The sequence below is a fragment of the Euprymna scolopes genome, chromosome 21 (genome assembly GCF_053919585.1).
Source record: "Euprymna scolopes isolate OS-2025 chromosome 21, ASM5391958v1, whole genome shotgun sequence".
Lineage (NCBI taxonomy): Eukaryota > Metazoa > Mollusca > Cephalopoda > Sepiida > Sepiolidae > Euprymna > Euprymna scolopes.
This window is the reverse complement of record NC_136502.1, coordinates 28269744-28291628: the sequence shown is the minus strand read 5'-3', so window position 1 is coordinate 28291628 and position 21885 is coordinate 28269744. Positions and strand designations below refer to the sequence as shown.

The 21885-nt window shown below is 34.9% G+C and overlaps 1 protein-coding gene across 4 annotated transcripts in view; it reads right to left on the bottom strand.

The window, feature by feature from the left end:
* Positions 1-21885, bottom strand: part of LOC145242063 (protocadherin alpha-6-like) — a 133695-nt gene that overhangs the window by 8940 nt on the left and 102870 nt on the right. For 2 of the 4 annotated variants that reach the window (XM_080104960.1, XM_080104962.1), the window contains one exon: positions 17022-19584. In XM_080104960.1, the coding sequence (XP_079961086.1) occupies positions 17022-19485 (2464 nt within the window). In that variant the 5' untranslated portion in view covers positions 19486-19584. The remainder of the gene's footprint in view (positions 1-17021; positions 19585-21885) is intronic. The other 2 variants (XM_080104959.1, XM_080104961.1) reach the window with 1 other exon arrangement.

Below are 21885 nucleotides of genomic sequence, written 5' to 3'. Positions count from 1 at the left end.
TATATATATATATATATATATATATATATACCATAATGTTTTTAGGGATACAAAATTTAAATATTGCAATTAGGAAGGGAAGACTTTTATGATTCATGATTAAAAGTAAATTTGTATATATATATATATAAATATATATATATATTCCTTCAATCTTCTCTTCAAAAAAGGGGGAAAAGGGGGGAACAGGGAAGGAAAGAAAGAGAAATGGGGAGCCAGCTGACCGGTTTCGACCCTCGCTTCTCAAAGCTGTATCGAGGGAATTTTTAAAACAAAGAATGAAAAAGCGATTAAAATTGCGTTTTGTTCAATTTACAGGGAGAAAAAAAAAGTGGGGAAAACGATTAAAATAAAACAGTGTTATGGTCGAATACCCTAGAGATTAATCACGTACAAACCCAGGAGGCATTCCATTTGCTTGCAAAGGGAAGGTTTTCTAAGTCGAACGTGAATAGTCTCCAAGATCTTAAGGTGATATAGTGAATGAGCACGACTCAGAATAGAAAAAGAGTCCGTGCTAAAGTTCGCTGCACAATACGGGTTTTTAAGTAAATGATATTGAGGACCCGGATGTGTTAGTAACAACGTCCGTTGCCCGGTAAGTTCCATTCCTAATTTTACTGGGTACATGTTGTTGGATTCTTCCATCTAATTTTAATGTCGTTCGACCCAAGTAGTTGGCACCGCAACCACATTCAAAATTGTAAATAACGTTACTATTATAGTGGGGGGAGGGTAGAACGTCTTTTCAAGAAGATGGTAATAAAGTTCTCGTAGAGAACACAACATACACATTGGCAGCAAAATAACATCCATGAACTGCTGAACTTATTTGTTTGGCAAATTTCTCACTTACTGTACCCAACCAAGGCAAACGAAGATAAATTGGACATTTGGCTACTATATTCTCTTTAATTCGAGAGAATTCAGCCAATTTCTATTGAATAACTGACCTAATCACATCTTGTGGGCACCCGTTTTGGGATAAAGTATCCGTAATTGTTTCCAATTCCTCATCTAATTTTAACTTGGAACAAATCATAAGGGCACGATGTGTTAGGGTTCAAATTAGATTTATCTTACGTTTTTTAGGGCAAAATGAATCCCAACAAGTATACAAACCTGTAAATGTTGATTTGCGGTATATAGATGTATGGTAACTAGATGGCGTTTTGTCACCAATACAGTGCACAATACAACTTTTTATATCTTGATAACTACTTATTTCTGCAAAATTTCAATGCAATTTTCGTACTCAGCATAGTCGAAAACCTATGGAAGTCGTCATTTAAAAGAAAATTGTGGAGGTGGACCTAATATAAAAAATACCAAATTATTAAACATTTCTCCAGCATGTTAGTGAAATTTATAATAATAAAAATAAAAAAAAATATTAAAAATTTATAAAAACAAAAGTTTTGGAAAAAAAACCCCAAAAAACAAAAACCTCACCTTTCATAAAAACAGATAAATTATTGTAAAGAAGCACCCACAAACTCACCTTTCATAAAAACAAATTATTTAAAAAACAAAACAAAAACAACCCCCCACAAACTGACTTTTAACTAAATAAGTAAAAAAAAAAAAAATTAAAAAAACACGAAACTTAATTTTCATAAAAACAATAAAAAAAAAAGTCATGTTCATTTTATTTTTTTTTCTTTGAGAAACAAATATATTTCTGACTTACAAATGCGATAGAAGCTCATATTATTTTTACTTTCTATGGTTTTGATATACCCGCGTTTTTATTGGTTACAAAATGGGTGACTGATTTATCAGAACGTTGTAACTAAAAAGTGAGCACCACTTTCAAATGTTGGAATAATGATTTCTTTTTTCAATTTTTTTTTTCATAATCTGGTTAATTAGTGTCCAATCAATAATAATCCAGTGAAAAAAAAATTAAAAAAACCAATAAGTATAGAAATTACGCATGGGTGTACAACTACGCCACTTACGTTGCCTTTCGCACTTTAACACACATAATTTACGTTGGCTTAACTCTTTTCATAAATAATTCCAAAAAAAGTAACTAAACCATTTATTGATAATTTGTCACGTGTACAAACATTTATTTATTTATTTACATTGGCTTAACTCTTTTCATGAATAAAAAAAAGTTTTACTCTTTAAGAATAATAAAAGGAAAAAGTTACTAAACATTTATTAATAATTTTTCCCGTACTTATGTTGGCTTGATTCTTTTCATGGAGGCCAGAGGAATAGTTGGCCGAAAAACCCTCCCCTCCCCATGTTAAGAATGACTTTTTAAATAATAACGTTATTATTTCAGCACGGATCACTCTCTGCATGAGTACCATAAAAATTAATATAAATAATACTCATCTCAATAAGTGAAAGGCTCATTTCTACATGAATAAACCTAGAACCCCATCCTCCAACGTAGACCCCCTACTACCATGTCTCCTCCAACATTAGGGGTTTACGTTCCAACCTTCCAGAGGTTGAAACCCAATTACAGGAGATGAAACCGGACTTACTCTTTCTAAGCGAAACTGGCATAGGGCCGACCACTTCCCTAGATGAGTTCATAATAAAAGGATACTCTAACTTAACATCTAAATCTGACCCCCAAGATCGCCATGGACATGGAATATGTGCCTACATTAAAGATGGCTTCCCGTGTGGTAGAGATATCTCCAGAGAAGACTCTAATTTACCTTATATGTGCTTCCGGGTTGCACTTGCTTACACCACTGCATTCATATTTGTTCTCTATCGCCCCCACAAAAGCAGGGTTATTGCCCTTAAGAGTATATTTGAGAAAACTGACCTCATCCTGTCTGTTCATCCTTCGGCTACCATTCACATTTGCGGTGACTTCAATGTCCATAATGTGGAATGGCTGACCCACTCAAATAAGACAGATGATGAGGGGAGGTTATGTTATGATTTTGCCATTGCCTATGACCTCACTCAGATTGTTCATGAACCCACCCGTGTGGCCGATATTACTGGTCAGTATGCAAGCCTTCTAGACCTTTTTCTCACAACTTCCCCGGAGCTATGTTCATGTTCCATTCTATCTCCACTGGGATCCTCCGATCACACAGTTGTATCAGTTAAGATAAAAATGAAATTCAATAAGTCTTCAGACGTACCTCTCCACCGTACTGTATATCGATACTCTATGGCTGACTGGGATAGCTTCCGTACATTCATATCTGATCTACCTCTTCATTCCATGTTTAAAAAGGATGTGTCCTCTATAGTATCAGACCTTACCGAATGGTTAATTGTAGGCATAGACCGATTCATACCATCCAAAAAATTACAACAAAACCTAACAGCCAGCCATGGTTCTCCCTAGAATGTGCCGCTGCCATTGTGCACAGAAATCACTTTTTCCATAGCTACCAACGGAATTGATGTATTGAGACTAAAGCTGCCTTCAGGACTGCCAGCAACCACTGTAAAAGAGTAATAAAAAATGCAAGAGAGCTATATGCTCAGTCCGTCAAATCCAAAGTAGCTGAGCAGTGGCTTGGTTCCCACCAGTTTTGGCAAATAGCAAACAGGATCCTGGACAGATGTGTGCGTTCCATCCCAACCATCATCAATAGACCTGAGGTCATCTCATCAGCATCAGACAAGGCCAAACTATTTGCCAAAAACTTTGCAGCTAATTCTACCCTCTGCAACGAAGGTCATCAACTCCCTGTATTTCCTCCTACAACAGACAAAACCTTATCCAACATAAAAATATCTGTGCACGAGGTCGCCAAACTGATCAGGAACCTTGATTTCAATAAAGCAACTGGCCCAGACGACATTACAATTATAGTGTTGAAAAAGCTTCAACCAGAACTTGCCCCCATACTTACAAAACTGTTTAAGCATGACCTTAAAGAGAAGTGTTTTCCAACACCCTGGAAAACCTCGTCAGTATGCCCTGTATTTAAGAACTCAGGTGATAAGTCATCCCCCTCTCAGTAAAGTCCAATAAGTCTCTTGTGTGTCATGAGTAAGTTACTGGAATCCATATTAAATAAAGAAGAAGTCAACCACCTCAACAGAAATAACCTCCTTAGTGACATGCAATATGGTTTCCATTCTGCTGGATCTACAGCTGATGTGCTAACAGTTGTATCCTATAGGATTAGTGAATCTCTCAACAAAGGCTTCCTTTCTAGGGCAATTGCTCTTGACATATACAAGGCCTTCGATAAGGATTGGCATAAGGGCCTACTACACAAGATTTCCAGCTACGGTATTACTGGAAATGTTTTCTCAATCATTAAATCATTTCTCTCTGACAGGTTCATAAGAGTAGTGGTTGATGGGCAGAAATCAGAGGCCCACAATATTAATGCTGGAGTCCCCCATGGGTCCATCCTGAGCCCAACTTTCTTCCTGATCTACATCAATGATCTCCCAAAACACATACTTAAGTCATTCGTTGACATTTATGCTGATGACACGACCATCTACGGCAACACATCAAAAGCCGTAAATGACAAAGCTCTCTCTGATTCCCTCTCCTCTGATCTTGAGCGTGTGGTTCAGTGGGGGAAGATATGGCTGGTTACTTTTAATGCATCTAAAACCAGGCTCCTAACTTTACATCATCAACGCTCTGTCCTCATCTAGCATCAATTGAAATGGATGGTTCTCGTATTGGGGAGGCTTCATGTTTTGACAAGCTCCTGGGTTTACCTTTACTCCTGATCTGAAATGGAACACGTATATAAAGTCTGTTGCCCGGGCCGCTGGGAAAATGGTAGGATCCTTCTACCACTCCAGAAGATATCTCACTACTGATGCAATTTATCTGTATAAAAGCCAAGTACGTCCAAAGATGGGGATGCCCTTTTCTCTTCTCTGCAACCTCTCTCCCACAGAAGAGACCTTGCGAGCCTCTCTTTGTTTTATCGTTATTTCCGTGACAAGTGCTCGTCTGAGCTCCAATCTCTGGTCCACCCTCGCCAATCCTTCATGATAAACACCCGTCTAGCTAAAACTGCTGTCTTTATCTGTGCCTGAATAAAAACGTAGATTCCATGAACATAGCTTTTTTCTGAGAAGTGTACGCCTGTGGCACTCTCTTCCGTTTGCCTGTTTCCCACCTGACTACAACTTGGACGTCTCCAAGTCCAACATAAACAAATTCCTGATTAATCGCCGCCTTAAGTAAGGCACTTTATCAAATCTCCAATACCAAGTATTACTACGATATTATCCCATTTATTATTGTACACAAAATAACCTTTATCCCCGAGTGGCTTACGGGCCTTGATAAGTGGTTATCCCCATGTAAAAAAAAAAAAAAAATGAAATCGCGGACAGTCTCGCAGTTACGAAAAATATTTTTATTTTATTTAATATCTTTATAATTCACAATGTTAAATTATTTTAATAACATGCAAACATCCCGTGACTTTAAAGATGGGTTGTCTAAAAATTTCAAATAAATTGGTAATGTAGAAATATGGTTTTATCGACTTTGAACAAACCAGGAATTACATTTTTATATATATAGATAGATGCATATATACACATCTATATGCATATATATATACATATATACACATCTATATACATATATATATGTATATATATACATATATACACATCTATATATCTATAAAAGTGAACGTGTCTGCGTGTCTGTCTCTCTGTGTGTCTGTGTGTCTGTCTGTGTACATTTCCCTACGCAATAACTCTGTCAGTTTTTAATCTACAGACTCGAAATTTGATATACAGGGTATTGAGATTTGGAAAAATCCATGTGATTAGTTTTAGGCCAGAAATTTGCCTGTAAAGGGGTCAAAGTAAAACGATTTGACCTTTAAGAACTCTACCAAACTCCTCCGACAATTTTGGGTCCAAACACTTGAAATTTTAGATATAGGTTCCTTGGACATGGATCTAACTTAATAACTTGATTTGAGCCCCAAACAATAAATTTTAAGGGGTCATAATACGGATCAAATTTAAAAAAATTGACCGTTTTTTTGTTTTTGTTTTTTTTGCTCAGCATACACCTCCAAACACCCGAACAACGCCGGGCACCCATGCTAGTATATTTATAAAAGTGAACGTGTCTGTGTCTGTGTGTGTGTACGTACATTTCTCTACACAATAACTGTGTCACTCTTAAGTCTACAGACTCGAAATTTGATATACAGGGTACTGAGATTTGGGAAAATCTATGTGATCGGTTTTCGGCCGGAAATGTGGCTTTTAAGGGGTCAAAGTTCAACGATTGACCTTTGAGAACTCTACCAAACTCCATGGACAATTTTGGGTCTAAACATTTGAAATTATAGATATAGGTTCCATAGACATGGATCTTACTTAATAACTTGATTTGAGCCCAAAACAATAAATGTTAAGGGGTTAAAATAGAGGTCAAAGTTAAAAAAAAATTGATCTCTGCGGTCTCTACCAAATTACTCAGACAATTTCTGGTCTAAACATTTGAAATTTTACATAAAGGGTATTCAGGGATAGGGCAAGCTTTTTAATCGGTTTGGGTCGAAAATTTTTAGTTACCAGTATATAAATGTATGTATGTATATTTGCATGTCTGCCTAAAACTGTTCGACAGAGGAGGCGGATTTTACAAGATCATTATCGTTTTGAAGTTCGACCTTTTAGACGACAAATATCGAAAAATTGGCTAAAAACATTAATATCTTCACTTTCAACAAGGCACTTTTAAACAGGGGGGCGGTCGCTTTTTTCACCGATATCTTTGAAAGTCATCCTCTCCTTTCGATTGTCTAGCCTTAATTTAAACCTACGCCACTTTCGGTTTGGCGGTGCTCGTAACACAAAGACGTCAGGTTTTTTTTCCTGTTCTTTTCCTCATTCGCGGTACGGGTTCGAGCTTGCCTTCCTACTACCATTTTTTTTTTTTTGCTCAATATACTCATCCAAACACCCGAGCAACGCCGGGCTGAAATGCTAGTATATGTATAAATATATATATATATATATATATATATATATGCACATCTATATACATATATATACATATACACACATATATATATACATATATACACACATATATACATATATACACACATATATTTATATATACATATATACCTATATCTATAATATAAAGCTGAGCGTCTATGTGTGTGTGTGCGTGTGTGTGTGTGTGTGTGTATATGCGTGTGTGTGTAGCGCTGGTCACAAATAGGCTCCTATATTGTTGACTATTTTAAAAAACTGATTACATATAATGATAGAAGATCTATCGAGGATCAGGAATGGGTATGTTTGATCTGGCAGAACAGTGGTTCATAAAAATTGTGGGGTCTGCGTTCGCGCATTGCCCCCAAAGTATGGAAATAAAAAATGAAAAAAAAAACGTTTACAAGAGTTTTTGATATAGATGTACATAGGAATATTTTGATAAGTATGTTTCAATTTAAATAGGGATGGTATAATAAAATTTTGGGGTCTGCGTTCGCGCCTGTACTCCATGGAAATGTGGCACAAACTTTAGCAAAGTAAGTATACTTTGATAATTATGTTTCAGTTTGAAGAAATATGGTATGATAAAATTATTGGGTGTTCGTTTGCACCTGACCTCCATAGAATGTAAATATGTCACAAAATTTAACAAGGTTTTTTAAAAAGGGTGAGGGTCCACAATAAGACCTTGACTTTAATCTTAATTCACGTTAGCTTTTATTTATTTTTTTGAGTTGAATCATATTGTGTCGAATAAATTCACCTCATAAATTCACGTTCTTATTAAAGTGAAAGCAAAAAAATAGTCGGAACTTTAGACAATTCTCGACACAAATTTTGCATAACTTTGTTTTTTCCTTCTCCACTTGCACGTGGCACTCTTTCGAAAATAGATAAATAGATAAATAATAAAAAATAAGAATGTTACTTGTTATCATGTCCAAAGAAGGAAAAAATCCTGCTCACGTGATTACGTGTCTTTTTAAAAAACATTTACATAACCTTTTTATCTTTATTTATATCTCTGTTTAAGCTTTTGTCGGTGTACTAGAAGGAATTCAGTTGATTACAACCCTTTCTGCGTGTTCTTTACATTACAATAGTACAACCCTGAATCCGACGGCGCAATACTACACCGTTCAATACTGTAAAAATGAAACGGGGCTGTTTATTTTAATATCCCATTTTGGTGTTTCGGATTAGTTTACTAAACTAAGTAAAGCTTCATTATTTTTAAAAACTGTTTTTGTTTCTTTGTTTTTCGATATTTCGTCGATATTATTTAGTAAGAGTGTTTAGCAGAAAAGCCAACAAACGACTACCCTAAAAAATAAATATGCAAGAAATAAATGTTACCATAGTCAATAAAAGTTCAGTTCATGTTTTTTTTTGTTTTGAAATAGCTTTTAATGCTCTTTACTTGAAATAATTTCAGCGAACCGAAATGAAAACAAAATTTGAGGCAATAACTACTTAGATTAATTTTTATATAAACTACAAATGCCATAATCGAATGTTCGTCAAGCACAAAATAACGGAAAACATTAAAATATGTTTATGAATATTCCTTATGTTGACGGAACTCTCTTAAATTGTTAACACAGAATGCTCAGGTGCCCGTCCTTCAAATTTAAAACGGGGCTCTCCATTTCAAAGTCGCTGCCATTTTGATTTTTTTTAAACCGGTTCGTGAATTAAAAAAATTATTTTTACAAACTACTTAAAAATACACATCAATGAACTTTTCTACCATAAAAGTAACTTTTATTGAGGCTGGTAACATTTATTTCTTGTATATTTATATTATTATATATATAACATTTTCTCTTTGTAAGGAAACATAATTTTGTTGGTCACTCTTGGCTACGAATGGAAACAAAGGTATGCAAATTTAATACCTTACTTTGTAAAATGTATAAAAGTGCACTTTGAAGATAAATAAATTTCAAATTGAATCTTGTACCTTTATTTTTAAAGCCTATAGTAAAAACATTTTGTTTAACAATTTTCATGCCTTGGATGAAATGCTTTTCTAACTTGTATCCTATCTTTTTAAGATTATATTTTATTTAATTTATTAATTTAGATTTAAAAAAAGATGAATGTGATTTTTTATGTATTTATAAAAACTCTCCTACTCTCTATTTCAGATTGTATTTCTCCTCACACCACAACTCATTTTTGCAACCCCCTCTTTGTATTATTACAGGTCTGAATATCCTCACTGTTTCAGTTTTTAATTCTCCTCACTCCACAACTCTTTTTTGCAACTCTCTCTTTGTCATACATGCCTGAATAATAATAAAATCTGATTTTTTTTAACAAAAACTTTAAAATAACTTTTTTAGATTAATTTTTTTAAAACTTCTTTCAGAATAGAAAATCTTTACAATTTAATAAGGAACATATTTCATATAGGTTTCATCAAAAATATTCAGTAGATAACGAAAAAAATAGAGATGAAAATTTCAAAAGGAGTGTATAACTGGTTACGCTCAATAGTAGTCCTCGCTAGCGAAAGACTTTGTTATTTTTATTCTATTATTATTATTATTTAAAACATTTTGTGTCCTGTGCTTTCGCACGAGGACTAATATATATATATATATATATATATATATATATATATATATATATATATATATATATATATATTATATATATTAATTTAATTATGTAAGTTTATGAGTGTCTGCCCGTGTTTCTCGCCTCTACGTCAATTACACAATATTAATTAGCTCTTAAAGCTTAAAAAAAAGAAAAGAAAACAGCTTAAAATTGCTATTTCACAAAACAATTTGATTCTGCAGTTAAACTTACAGAAATTATTTTTCGTTTCTTAAAAAAAAAAAAGAAAAAAGAAATAAAAAGAAAAAAGAACTAGTATTTTTTCTTTTATTTCCAGGCGACTCCGTGTAGGTAAACTATTGACTAATAATATCGGGTTTATTTTTGGTAAATGATTCAATTAGAAAATCTTTTTTCAAGTAATATTCCCCAGAGAAATACCTGTAAGAATTCTCTGTATCACTTGTTTAGGTGTCTGCAGTTTCAGTACTTAGATGTGGGTTCCACTCCCGGCCAAAATAAAATGATAGCAACATGTCAATTTCGGTGAGTAAGGGAAAACAGTTTTCTTGGCCAAAATAAGTATTTTCAGATTTTCAGGAAGAACTGAAGAGAAATAAAACAAATTCACGCCAATAGCAAGCACAATGACAAAAAAAAAAAAAAACCCCACAAAAACAAACAAAAAAAAAACGAAAAATACTCAAATCTAAATAAACTATCAATATGTTCAACGAATTGCTATTTGATTTTAACTTTGAAAGTTCGCCAAGATAACTTTATATGTTAAATTTTTAAATTGCATATCTATAAACTTTTAGTCATTTATATTTAAGAGTGATTTATTTTAAAAAAATTTATTGGTTCAAAAGTGAAAAATCAAAGAATAATACATCATTGAAACAAAACGGATCATGTAGAAACAATGTTCTTGTCTTAAATACATTTTACTTGTTTTTAAAACGGATCATTTAGAAACAATGTTCTTGTTTTAAATATATTTTACTTGTTTTTAAAACGGATCATTTAGAAACAATGATCTTGTTTTAAATACATTCTTCATAAAAGGTGTTTTAAAAGTCCTCATATCTGCTTACCTATGAATGGTAGTAAGATGAAGTGGGTGCCATTTTAAAGCTAAATGCATTAAGTTTTTTGTAAACTAATGATTTTTCCATTTCTTTTTAGATTTAATAATGGCGTTCACCCGACCAGAAAAGGCGTTTTGTGCGCTTGAATTTGCAAAAACTGAATCATGGACACTTGTTCAACGTACATTTCGCAAAAATATTCTGAAAATAGCCAGTGATTTTTTAATGAGGATTTGTGAAATGACTGGTCAATATGTCTCACATTTCAAAAGACAAGGATGAGCTGAAGACCCGAATAACAGAAGCTGCTGCAACCATTGACAACGCAATGCTGGGACGCGCTTGACAAGAATTGGACTATCAGCTTCATGTGTGTCGTGTGACCAATGGTGTTCACATTGAACATCTATGAACATCCCATAAAAAACTTGAGATTACAAGCTTTCTGAATATACCAGATGCGTTTTTATATCCTTAATATTTCCCGATTCAATGTCAAAATGTGCTTGAGACTTTTGGAGCAACCTGTATAAGAAATTTGAATTATTAAAAACATAAGACATTAGGAAAGCCAGACAATACATTTTTCAAATTTAATTTTCGACCATATACGTCCTCCTCAGAATTAAAATTCAAAAGATATTGTATCATTTCTTTTTCATCATCACTTGTGTATTGAATTAATGATGTGTTGAAACAAAATCACGATGAGATTTTTCTCTCTGGTTTCATTTTACTTCAGTCGAAGTTCTCACTAATAAAGGGGGGCCCCGATTTGGGGACTAACACTTGATCTTTATATGAGATACATAAATATTCGAATGTTCCATTAATGTTCTTCCTTTATCTCTCAAACACTGAATTAGTAAAGAAGTTGATAACATAATCCAATTTTTCTCTCCCCAATTGACCTTTGACTATGTTATAAGTATACTTTTCTTGTGGTCTTTTGGTCTTACTGTATTTCAGAACGAGAATTCATCTTATCTGGTGGACAATTCAGCTTCGTGTTATTACAATGTAGTATGTCTTGGAGAAATTGCACCATTCCTTGTAAAAACCTGTGTTGGTTAACCATATTAAGGAGATCTTATTTGGGCCGCGACTATGGAATGTAATTTTGAATATTTGGTCAGGGTTTACTGCTAAGAAAAAATATCTTCATTCCAGGTTGTTCTGACAAACTACTATACAGAAAGTCCTTAGACATTCGAGAATATTATCTAGTAGGTATTCAAGTTCTCTCTTAGTCAAGAATTGTACGTAGCTGTTCTGATTAAATTAAAAATAGTGTTCTTGTTTATGGTGATTTGAATTACTAAAAATAATAATCCCTTAGAAGCCATGCAACGCGATTGATTTTATGTATTTATTTAGGATTATAGTTTTGGTAAGAATTTGATATGAAACAACAGAGTGAAAATAAATCAGTAAAAAGCGTTCAAGGATTCCGCCATTAATTGTTTTGTAAGAAAGGCTGTTTTTTAGTCACTCATATGAATTTATCAAATGAGACATAGTTTAGATCTGAGTGCTGGCAATATTCACTTTAAACAAAAAATTGTTGTTTTGTTGTTGTTTCTGTATACGTGTAGACATTGTTGAATTTTATCAGTTATTGGCTTTTTTATTTATTTATTTTTTTTTGCTTTGATGTGAAGATTATGACTCCCTACGAGTTGGGTGTGCAGAAAAATCATTCATCATGCAATGTGAATTCGTCTTTTTTGTCAATCTGTCTTCAATGCTTCTATTCTCGCTTTTATAACTATTTTCATGGAACATTATTTTGTGGCTTATTTAGCTTTGTACTTATTTAGAAAAAAATAAATAAATAAAGGAAGACTTTTACGGTGTATCTGCTTATAGCATGAAGATGTTATGTTTCACGAATCACAAAAATTGATCAAGTATTATTTTTTTATTTAAGGAAATCAAATTTTACGATTTTTAGCGATCAAGTATTTTTAGCAGGCACTGATGATCTCTTGATTCTGGAAAGCTTGCTAAAGAGGATAAATTTCGAATTTAATCAAATACGGCGACTGGTTTCTCTCGTATTGAGCAAGTCATAAAGTTTGATTTTCTTAAATAAAAAATACTTGATCAAATGACGTGATTTTTGGAATATGCCATCTTCATCCCATGACGGGTACGTGCATTATAAAGACCTTTCTGCATTTTCTTTACTTTAATTTTCATTATAATTACAAGTTTAAAAAATAACGCATTATTTTACTATTATTGTCAGCTTCACTTTGTGCGGTTGGTCGAATTGTGTGTAGGCGTTCAACTCTACGCATGCGCTTTGTACTTTCTTTGAAATATGTTGGAGTGGGAACTTCTAGATTAAATGAACAGGCAATTCTATACAGTGGCAAGAACAATTGAAACGCTTCAGTAAAATGATACATCCAATTAAATTGTTATATTGCCTGCAAAATATTTAGGATATAAACAAATTAGTTGTCTCTAAATAACAAAAGTCTTTGACCAGAATTGTACGTTGCTTCTTAAACTTTTTAAAAGTCATTTTAAAATTTACAAGCCATTTAAAAATTTTGTACTCATTAACATTTATTAGAAAATAAAAAACTTTTAAAATCTACTATATAAAGTAATCTTGTCGGAATTTTAATTTAAATAGCATCGCATTAAACACACCAATACTTTGTTATGCCTAATAATTTTGTCTCTTTTTATTCAGCATATTTGTTTTTGTTCAAAACCAAAATTTCCTTGAATTCAGTTTCTTAAAAAAAAAAAAGAATTCCAATTAGGAATATTGTCACGATGACGACAATTTTAAATAATAAATTAAATAATGTAAGGGAGATAAATCTTTTCAGTTTAAAATATGACTCTCCTGAATCGACACTGCTTGAGTTCAGAGGCAAGGAGAAGTCCAGGACGACTGGAAATTTATGCCGAGATAAGTGGAGAGCACAGACAACTGAAAGTCCTAAATAGTCACCCATTTAGTACTGACCCGGTTCAACGTTGCTTAAACGTAGGTGTGTGCTTCTCGCTTATACGTGACTTACTTATTATTTTTACTTTGTTTATCGCTTATATTTCATGTTGCTTTTAATCTACATTTTCTTGAGATAACTATTGAAATAATAAAACAATGAAAACTTGTGTATAGCATGCAAGCAACAAATACTTATCTTCAAAGATAAGCGTATGCAACGGTTGAAAACTGAAATCGTGATGGGGCTCTCCACACTTATTGACAAAGAGTGGCTCCAAACACTAAATCTGTTCTTAAATCAGAGACGCGAGGAGAGTTGATTCTGATGGGAAATAAAGAAGTAGTCAACCACCTCAACAGAAACAACCTTCTTAGTGACATGCAATATGGTTTCCACTCTGCAAGATCTACAGCAGATGTGCTAACGGTTATATCACATAGAATTAGTGAATCTCTTGACAAAGGTTTCCTTTCCAGGGCAATTGCTCTTGGCATATACAAGGCCTTCGATAAGGTATGACATAAGGGCCTACTTCACAAGATTTGCAGCTACGGTATTACTGGAAATATTTTCTCAATCATTAAATCATTTCTCTCTGATAGGTTCATAAGAGTAGTGGTTGATGGGCAGAAATCAGAGGCCCACGGTATTAATGTTGGAGTTCCCCAGGGGTCCATACTGGGTCCAACTCTCTTCCTGATCTACATCAATGATCTCCCAAAGCACATACTTAAGTCATTCGTTGACATCTATGCTGATGACACAACCATCTATGGCAACACATCAAAGGCCGTAAATGACAAAGTTCTCTCTAATTCTCTCTCCTCTGATCTTGAGCTCGTGGTTCAATGGGGGAAGAGGTGGTTGGTCACTTTTAATGCATCTAAAACCAAGCTTCTATCTTTACATCATCAACGCTCTGATCCCCATCTGGCATCAATTGAAATGGATGGCTCTCGTCTTGGGGAGGCTTCATGTTTTGACAAGCTTCTGGGTTTGACCTTTACTCCTGATCTGAAATGGAACACGTACATCAAATCTGTTGCCAGTGGGCTGGGAAAATGGTGGGATCCTTCTACTGCTCCAGAAGATATCTCACTACTGATGCAATTCTCTATCTGTATAAAAGCCAAGTACGTCCAAGAATGGAGTACTGCTACCACATCTGAGCAGGAGCTGCTAAAAACATCCTATCCTGCCTTGAAAAGAGTTCAAAATAGACTTCGTGGCTTAGTGGGGGATGCCCTTTTCTCTTCCCTGCAGCTTCTCTTCCACAGAAGAGACGTTGCGAGCCTGTCTTTGTTTTATCGTTATTTCCATAGCAAGTGCTCGTCTGAGCTCGAATCTCTCGTCCCCCCCCTCGCCAATCTTTCACGAGAAACACCCGTCTGGCTGAAACTACTGTCAATAAATTTCCCCACTCTTTATCTGTGCCTAAATTCAAACGTAGATTCCATGAGCAGAGCTTCTTTCTCAGAAATGCACGATTGTGGAACTCTCTTCCGTTCCCCTGTTTCCCACCTGACTACAACTTGGATGTCTTCAAACCCAACATAAACAAATTCCTGACAAACCGCCCCCTTAAGTAAGACACTACCAAATCTCCAATACTAATGATTACTACAATACTATCTCATTGATTACTGTACGCGCAATAACCTTTATCCCTGAGTGGCCTTTGGGCCTTGATAAGTGGTGACCCCCATGTAAAAAAAAAAAAAATTTAAATCTATCTTTTGAAGAATTTTTCATCCCGGCGACTAGCCACAGTCTATGCAGGCACTACAAAAAGATGTACCGTCATTGCTTTCGCCTCAGTAGAAAAAGAAAGAAAGGTGGAATTCTCGATTCGTATTTCTTTTGCAGTCTGTTAGATAATGTTGTGACAATAACTACAATATTTAGTGTTAAAGTGGTCTTGGACGAACATTCAAACTTTATGTAGATGCAAATATCTTTTAGCACTTTCTTTGCGTGGTTCGTTGCACTTTGCTATTTTTTTTTTTTACCAAATAAATTTGATTAGAGTTTCTGAATTTTTTTAGATGAGGAGTGATTATTCGTATTATTTGGATTCTTCAGACTACTGTTCTCATCTGAAGACAGAAGTATACTTGTTTTTGTTAAAAAACAAATATACTTCTGTCATCGTTTTATTTACATACATAATATGTAATAATGAATACTCATATACCGTTACACTCCTTTGCAGGTTGAAGATTCAATCCTAAGTTCAGTGCAGACGACAATCAAAATACAATTGCAAATTACTCATGGCGTCTACCGAGTCCTGGCTGATGGAACGAGAGCATAATACCATCGTGGATTAAGTAAAGGATTCAGTTTGAAATGGCGTGCAGATTCCAAAGTTCGATAGAAACATTTTTGAGTTCAACAAGTTACACATGAAGAAAATTGGAGGTTACATCGACCGAAACGCTGTAAAATACCACTGAAGGTGAGAACAGTAGTTCGAAGAATCCAAAGCAATAGGAAATTTGATTTGATTTTTTTTCCTTTATAACTTTAAAAATATGCAACCAATAAATCCCGAGTAACACAGGGTAGGTAAAACTAGTAATTCAAGGAAATCGGATTATTTTAGTAAATTAACTCCCAACGAGTAACATTCTTTAAAGGAATAACGTAGAATTAGTTCATATTCGGATACACAGTTTGTGAAAGATGCTTCAGAAATTTTCATTATTCAAATTAGTGTTCTCATGTTGAACAGGGCTTTACGTTGCGAGTGAAGCAGTCGCATTTGCGAGTGATTTTTTTTTCTTTAAGTAGCAAGTAGAAATAATAAAACGCTTATCTTTTAATGATTGTATTTTTTTTCACCAACAATTTCTTGTTCTCTGTCAGTGGAGGAGAGATCCTTCACGACTGAGACAATTTTTATTTTTGTTCCTTTTCTCTACGTTAAAAAACGACCCTGGTGTCTAACTCTGTCCCGTGGGAAGGCATTATAAATAGGAACAATCTTCTAAAGCTCATTAGTGGGTTGAAAAATGCTTTTTCAATCTTTCCTTTTTACTTTAATAAAACAATCAAAGTCAAATTATAAAAAAATAAAAGTTTTTTTTTTTAATGAAGGCTGTTTAAAAAAAACATCTGAAGAAAATTCGAATGTTTATACGTTCAAGTCTCAACATGAAATTCGGTGCATATTTAGAATTACACTTATTTAAAAATAATTAAAATACGCAAAAATCTTTACATTATCAAAGTTTTGGTTTCTTTGCAAGTTTCTAAATGCAACGTTTGGTCCATTTTAAAAATAACAACGTTACATAACCTTAGAATTTAGGAACACCATTAGTAACGTTATACGTTCGATGAAATGCTTTGGAAGACGTATATGTTTACTAGTAAACAAGACAACGGCAATATAAGAATTAAAAAAAGATGAAAAAAAATCAATATCTACCTTCACTTACCTGACGGTTGCTCTCTGCAGAAGATCGTGGCTTGAGGGCAGGTGGTGAATCTTTAAGTTTGTTACTCAAGTCACAGCTGGGGTGAGACTCCTTTCTCGTCCCTTTGCTCGCTTGGGTGTTACTGGTTTTGAACGAGTCTGCCGGCATGGCAACGGACGCATCAGACCAGTAAGTGCCCTGGTAGGAGGGACACATGAGGTGCCTCTGCTCACTGACGCACCTCTGCGACGTGTTTGTACCGTCTCCACACGATGGAACGTTTCTGTGATTATTGCATCGAAGTATACATATCGATAGGGCGGCTGTAATGATCACAGACAGTGTCACAGCCACCAGGACAATAACGATCGCCAGGTTCAGATCGATCGTGTCCTCCGTCTGTACATGGACAGTGTTCAGCGGGTCTGACGTCTTGTTGCTTACGGTGAGCGCCACAAATATGGTCGTTGTGGCAGAGCGTACTGGGTTACCACTATCTTTGACGGTAAACACCAATTCGTAAGAACCGGCATCTTGTGGGGTGACGACATGCGTAAATGACAATAGACCCGTGTAATGGTTGATAGTGAACAACTGCTTGTCGTTGCCAGAAGTTATCTCATATTTTAGAAATGCGTTCTCACGACTGTCGCTGTCCGACGCCTTCAGAACCGTTATGTTCTTAGTATGGACAGAGTAATAAAGGATATCCAACGTGAATGGGTTTATGCTTGGAAAGGTAAAATGAGGGGAGTTGTCATTCTCGTCCTTCACTTCGACTATCACGTTCACCGTGCTGTTCAGTGACGGTATGCCATTGTCTTTGACGATCACCTGGAATTGGTAAGTATCCTGGAACTCATGATCTAAAGACATGATGGTTGAGATCAGCCCAACATCGTTGATTTGGAACGGTAGGAACCGCTTGCTATTAGTCATCAGCGAATATGTAAACTTTCCACCTGGACCTTGATCCGGATCAGTAGCGTTTATTACACCGACTGCAACCTTTGAATTTTGGTTCTCGAAGATCGAGAATTTGAAGGTTTCTTTGGCAATTTGTGGCTTCTCGTCATTAACATCCAATACTAAGATGGAGAATTTACTTTCGCAATACAAGGGTGGCGTTCCTTTGTCTTGGCAGCTAATGGTGATTTCATATTGGTCTTCTGTCTCCCTGTCTACTGGGTTCTTCACAGTGACCTTGTACTTTTTGTTACCGAAATTCTGCAACTGAAATTTATTGTGGTGAAGGATACAATTGATTTCACCGTTCTGACCCGTATCGTGATCAGTGACCTTCACATAAGCGATAAAGCTTCCTACCTTAATGTCTTCAGAAATGGTAGCCTTGTTTCCCCTTGGTGCTGTCACGAAGTTGACATCGATGGTCGGGGCGTTGTTCTGCTGATTGATGACGTTGATCTGGACCATCGCGAGGGAGCTAAGTGGTGGAGTGCCCCCATCTACGGCCTTTATGTACAGCTTGTAAGTCAGTTCCCGGCCCAGATCAAATGCTTTCTGAAGAAATATTTCGCCTGTCTGCTCGTTCAGCTTAAAGAGCATTTTTGCGAGTTCGGATGTCTCAGAGCTGAAGTGGTAAGTGACCCCACCATTTTGTCCAGAGTCCATGTCCGTAGCAAACACAATAGCGACCGCTATGGCCCTATCATGGTTGTTCTCGACCGAGACGTTATAGATGTTTTGCGAGAAGACGGGAGCCTTGTCGTTGACATCTGAGACAGATATACGAACATCCAGAACGCTCTGTCGGGAAGGCGAACCTCCGTCTCTGGCTATCACTTGAACCATATAGACGTCTTGTACTTCACGATCGAGTCTTTCATCCAGGTTAATTGCTAGCTGAGACGTCCCCACAACGCTTTTTGAGACGAATAACGTGAATGGTTCGTCATCGTTGGTTTTTAACAAGTATGTTATCTTTGAGTTGAGGGCCCCAACGTCCCTGTCAACCGCATTTGGAATGGCAAGCTTTGTCCCTATGGCATCATTTTCAGAGAACTCTATGTCAACACGTTCGACGGGGAACTCAGGCTGGTGGTCGTTGACGTCTTCAATGACTACTTTGATCTCGTGTATGGAAACAAATGTCTCTGTACCTCGCACGCCAATGTCTACCATCTTGTAGCATTCTACTTTTCGCCTGCACAGATATTCGGCATCCAACATCTGTGAAGTGTATAGTTGTCCAGTTTTGGACACGTGGAAGAGTGCAGAATTTCTGGTGACGTTCTGCTGCTGCAATATTGTGAAGACTATTTCATTCTGTTCTTGCATCTTCACGTTGTTCAGCATGTTTGTATCCGTGGCGATGTCCCCGACCAAAGTTCCAGGGTTTTTCCCTTCTTCTACGTAGTAGGTGAATTCCACGCATAAAGCAACGGGAAATGTAACTGATATGATTACTATTATTATTATTATTATTGTTATGGAACACGTGGATGATGTTAACATTTTTTCTCTTATTATTAAAGATGGTCGGAGTTGTTTGGTTTGAGTGATTTCTTTCTTTTTTTCTGACTTCAGCCAACGGTTCCGAAATAATCATTGCATCTGAAATGATAAATATATATATATATATATAAATATAAAAAAAAAAAATAAAGATTAAGATAAAATAAAATTTAGTCACATTTTTCCAATTCGGTAACATCTTTTAAAAATCACACATTAAGCGGTGTGTGTAGGCAACTGTTATTAAATAACACAGAACATTTTTTTTATGAAACTTTTTTTTGTTTGTTTCTTTTCCGAATAGTTCATTTAATATTTGGTATCAAATTGGTGTACATCAGCTCCGTGTGTTTATTGTTCTATTTTTTGAGCGAATATTTTCAATCTAATCATCAAATTATTATCGGGCGAAGTTAGTCTTAGTGTATTTACATCATGTTTCTACCGTTGAGCTTTTAATATATATATATATATATATATATATATATATATATATATATATATATATATATATATATATATATACAGCAAGCTTAAGTATCACCGAAGATTATTGCTCATCCATCGAACTCTTATTATTGATTATAATAATAAAATACATTTGAATTGCAGTACACCAACCCGTTTCAGTTGTTCTTTTTAAATACTGAAACAACAGCTATTGCAAACAATTTCTGACACAATCAATGCAAATGAAACTGAACTCAGTACAGAATCTCCTTACAACAGATAAATTAGCCACGTCTGTTCGGAATTTAACAAAGTGAATTGATTTTAGATGAAGATGTGTGAACTTTCTCAAACATTTGCTGTAATTTTAAATTAAACCTCCTATTATTTTATGCTATAGAATTAATAAAAGTTTGCTTAGACATTTTTGGGATTCTGTATTCTACAAGACTTATGACCAAACATATACATATACGTATTTCATTTTTATTGATTGAAGCATTTTTCAACGAATGTATATTAATTTCCAGTTTTTATGTTTTAATTCAAATTTTGATCGCATTTGAAACTGAAGCAAAAGAAAATTACTACAAAAAAAAACAAAAAACAAAAACACAAAAAAACAAAAAAAAAGAAACAAGCAACAAACAAGCAAACAAACAAAAAATTTTTCTGGCGGTATTTAACAAAAGAACAAACAAACAATTATCCAAGCGTTTAGGTTTTCCCGCCAAACGTGATTTAATAACCCTTCCATTAATGGATTAATTATGAATAAAAGGATTCCATTATTATTATTATTTTTGTTTGTAGTTTTACTTCACGACATTTACGTACGTAATACCAATTCATGGATTAATTAAATAAGTAACATGAGCCACAAGTAGGATTAATTAATTAATCATTGACACGCACAATGTCTGGTTTGGGGAATAGATTCTGTAGAAATTTGATATTATTTGTGCAAAAATATCATTAAAAAATACGGGGTCATTGTAGCTGTTGCGATATTGTTGTTGAGGGCGTCATTTATTTATTTATTTATTTTACTCTTTTCCGGTTCATATGAATACAAGATGTACAGACGTCAAATTGCTATAACATGTTTAATTTTAAAAAATACATGGAAAACGAAATAATAATTGTTTAGTTTGATTGGTCTCGGTTATGCTACATCAACTCTTGTTTGTTAGGTTGCTTAACGATATCAAGCGGTTTCCAGTTTAGTTGGGTGTACCTGTCTAGTTTTATGACATTACTTTTTCTTTGTTTTTTTTTTGTTTTTTTTGTTTTTTTTTTAGGAGGGGGCGCTTTATCTATTACTGGTAAGAAGACTCGATGTTGTTCGGGATTGAATGAGGATCACTGCTTCGTACCTTTTCCGCTCATAACACCATATTGCTTTCTTTATTTTTCCTCTCCTTCTCCTCCCTAGTCGAAATATTCTAAAATGAAAAACTCTCTAAATGAGAGTTTTATATTTATGGTTGAAATTTTATTAAAATCGCATATAGAGATTTGATTTGGCGATTGATATCTTCACCGTCAACTAGGTACTTTTCAACAGGGGAGGGGTCGCTTTTTTTCGTTGGTAATTTTGAAAGTCATCATCTCCTTTCGCTTGTCTAGCCTTGATTTAAACCTACGTCACTTCCGATTTGGCGGTGGTCGTAACAGCAAAGACGTCAGTTTTTTCTCCGTTCTTTTCCTCCTTTGTACTGGTTTGAGCCTGTCTTCCTACCACCACTTTTTTTTTTTTTTTGCTCAACATACACACCCAAACACGCGGGCAACGCCGGGCTGAAATGCTAGTATATATATATGTGTGTGTGTGTGTGTGTGTGTGTGTGTGTGTGTGTGTCTGTGTGTGTGTACATTTCCCTACGCAATAACTCTCTCAATTTTAAGTCTACACACTCAAAATTTGATATACAGGGTACTGAGATTTTG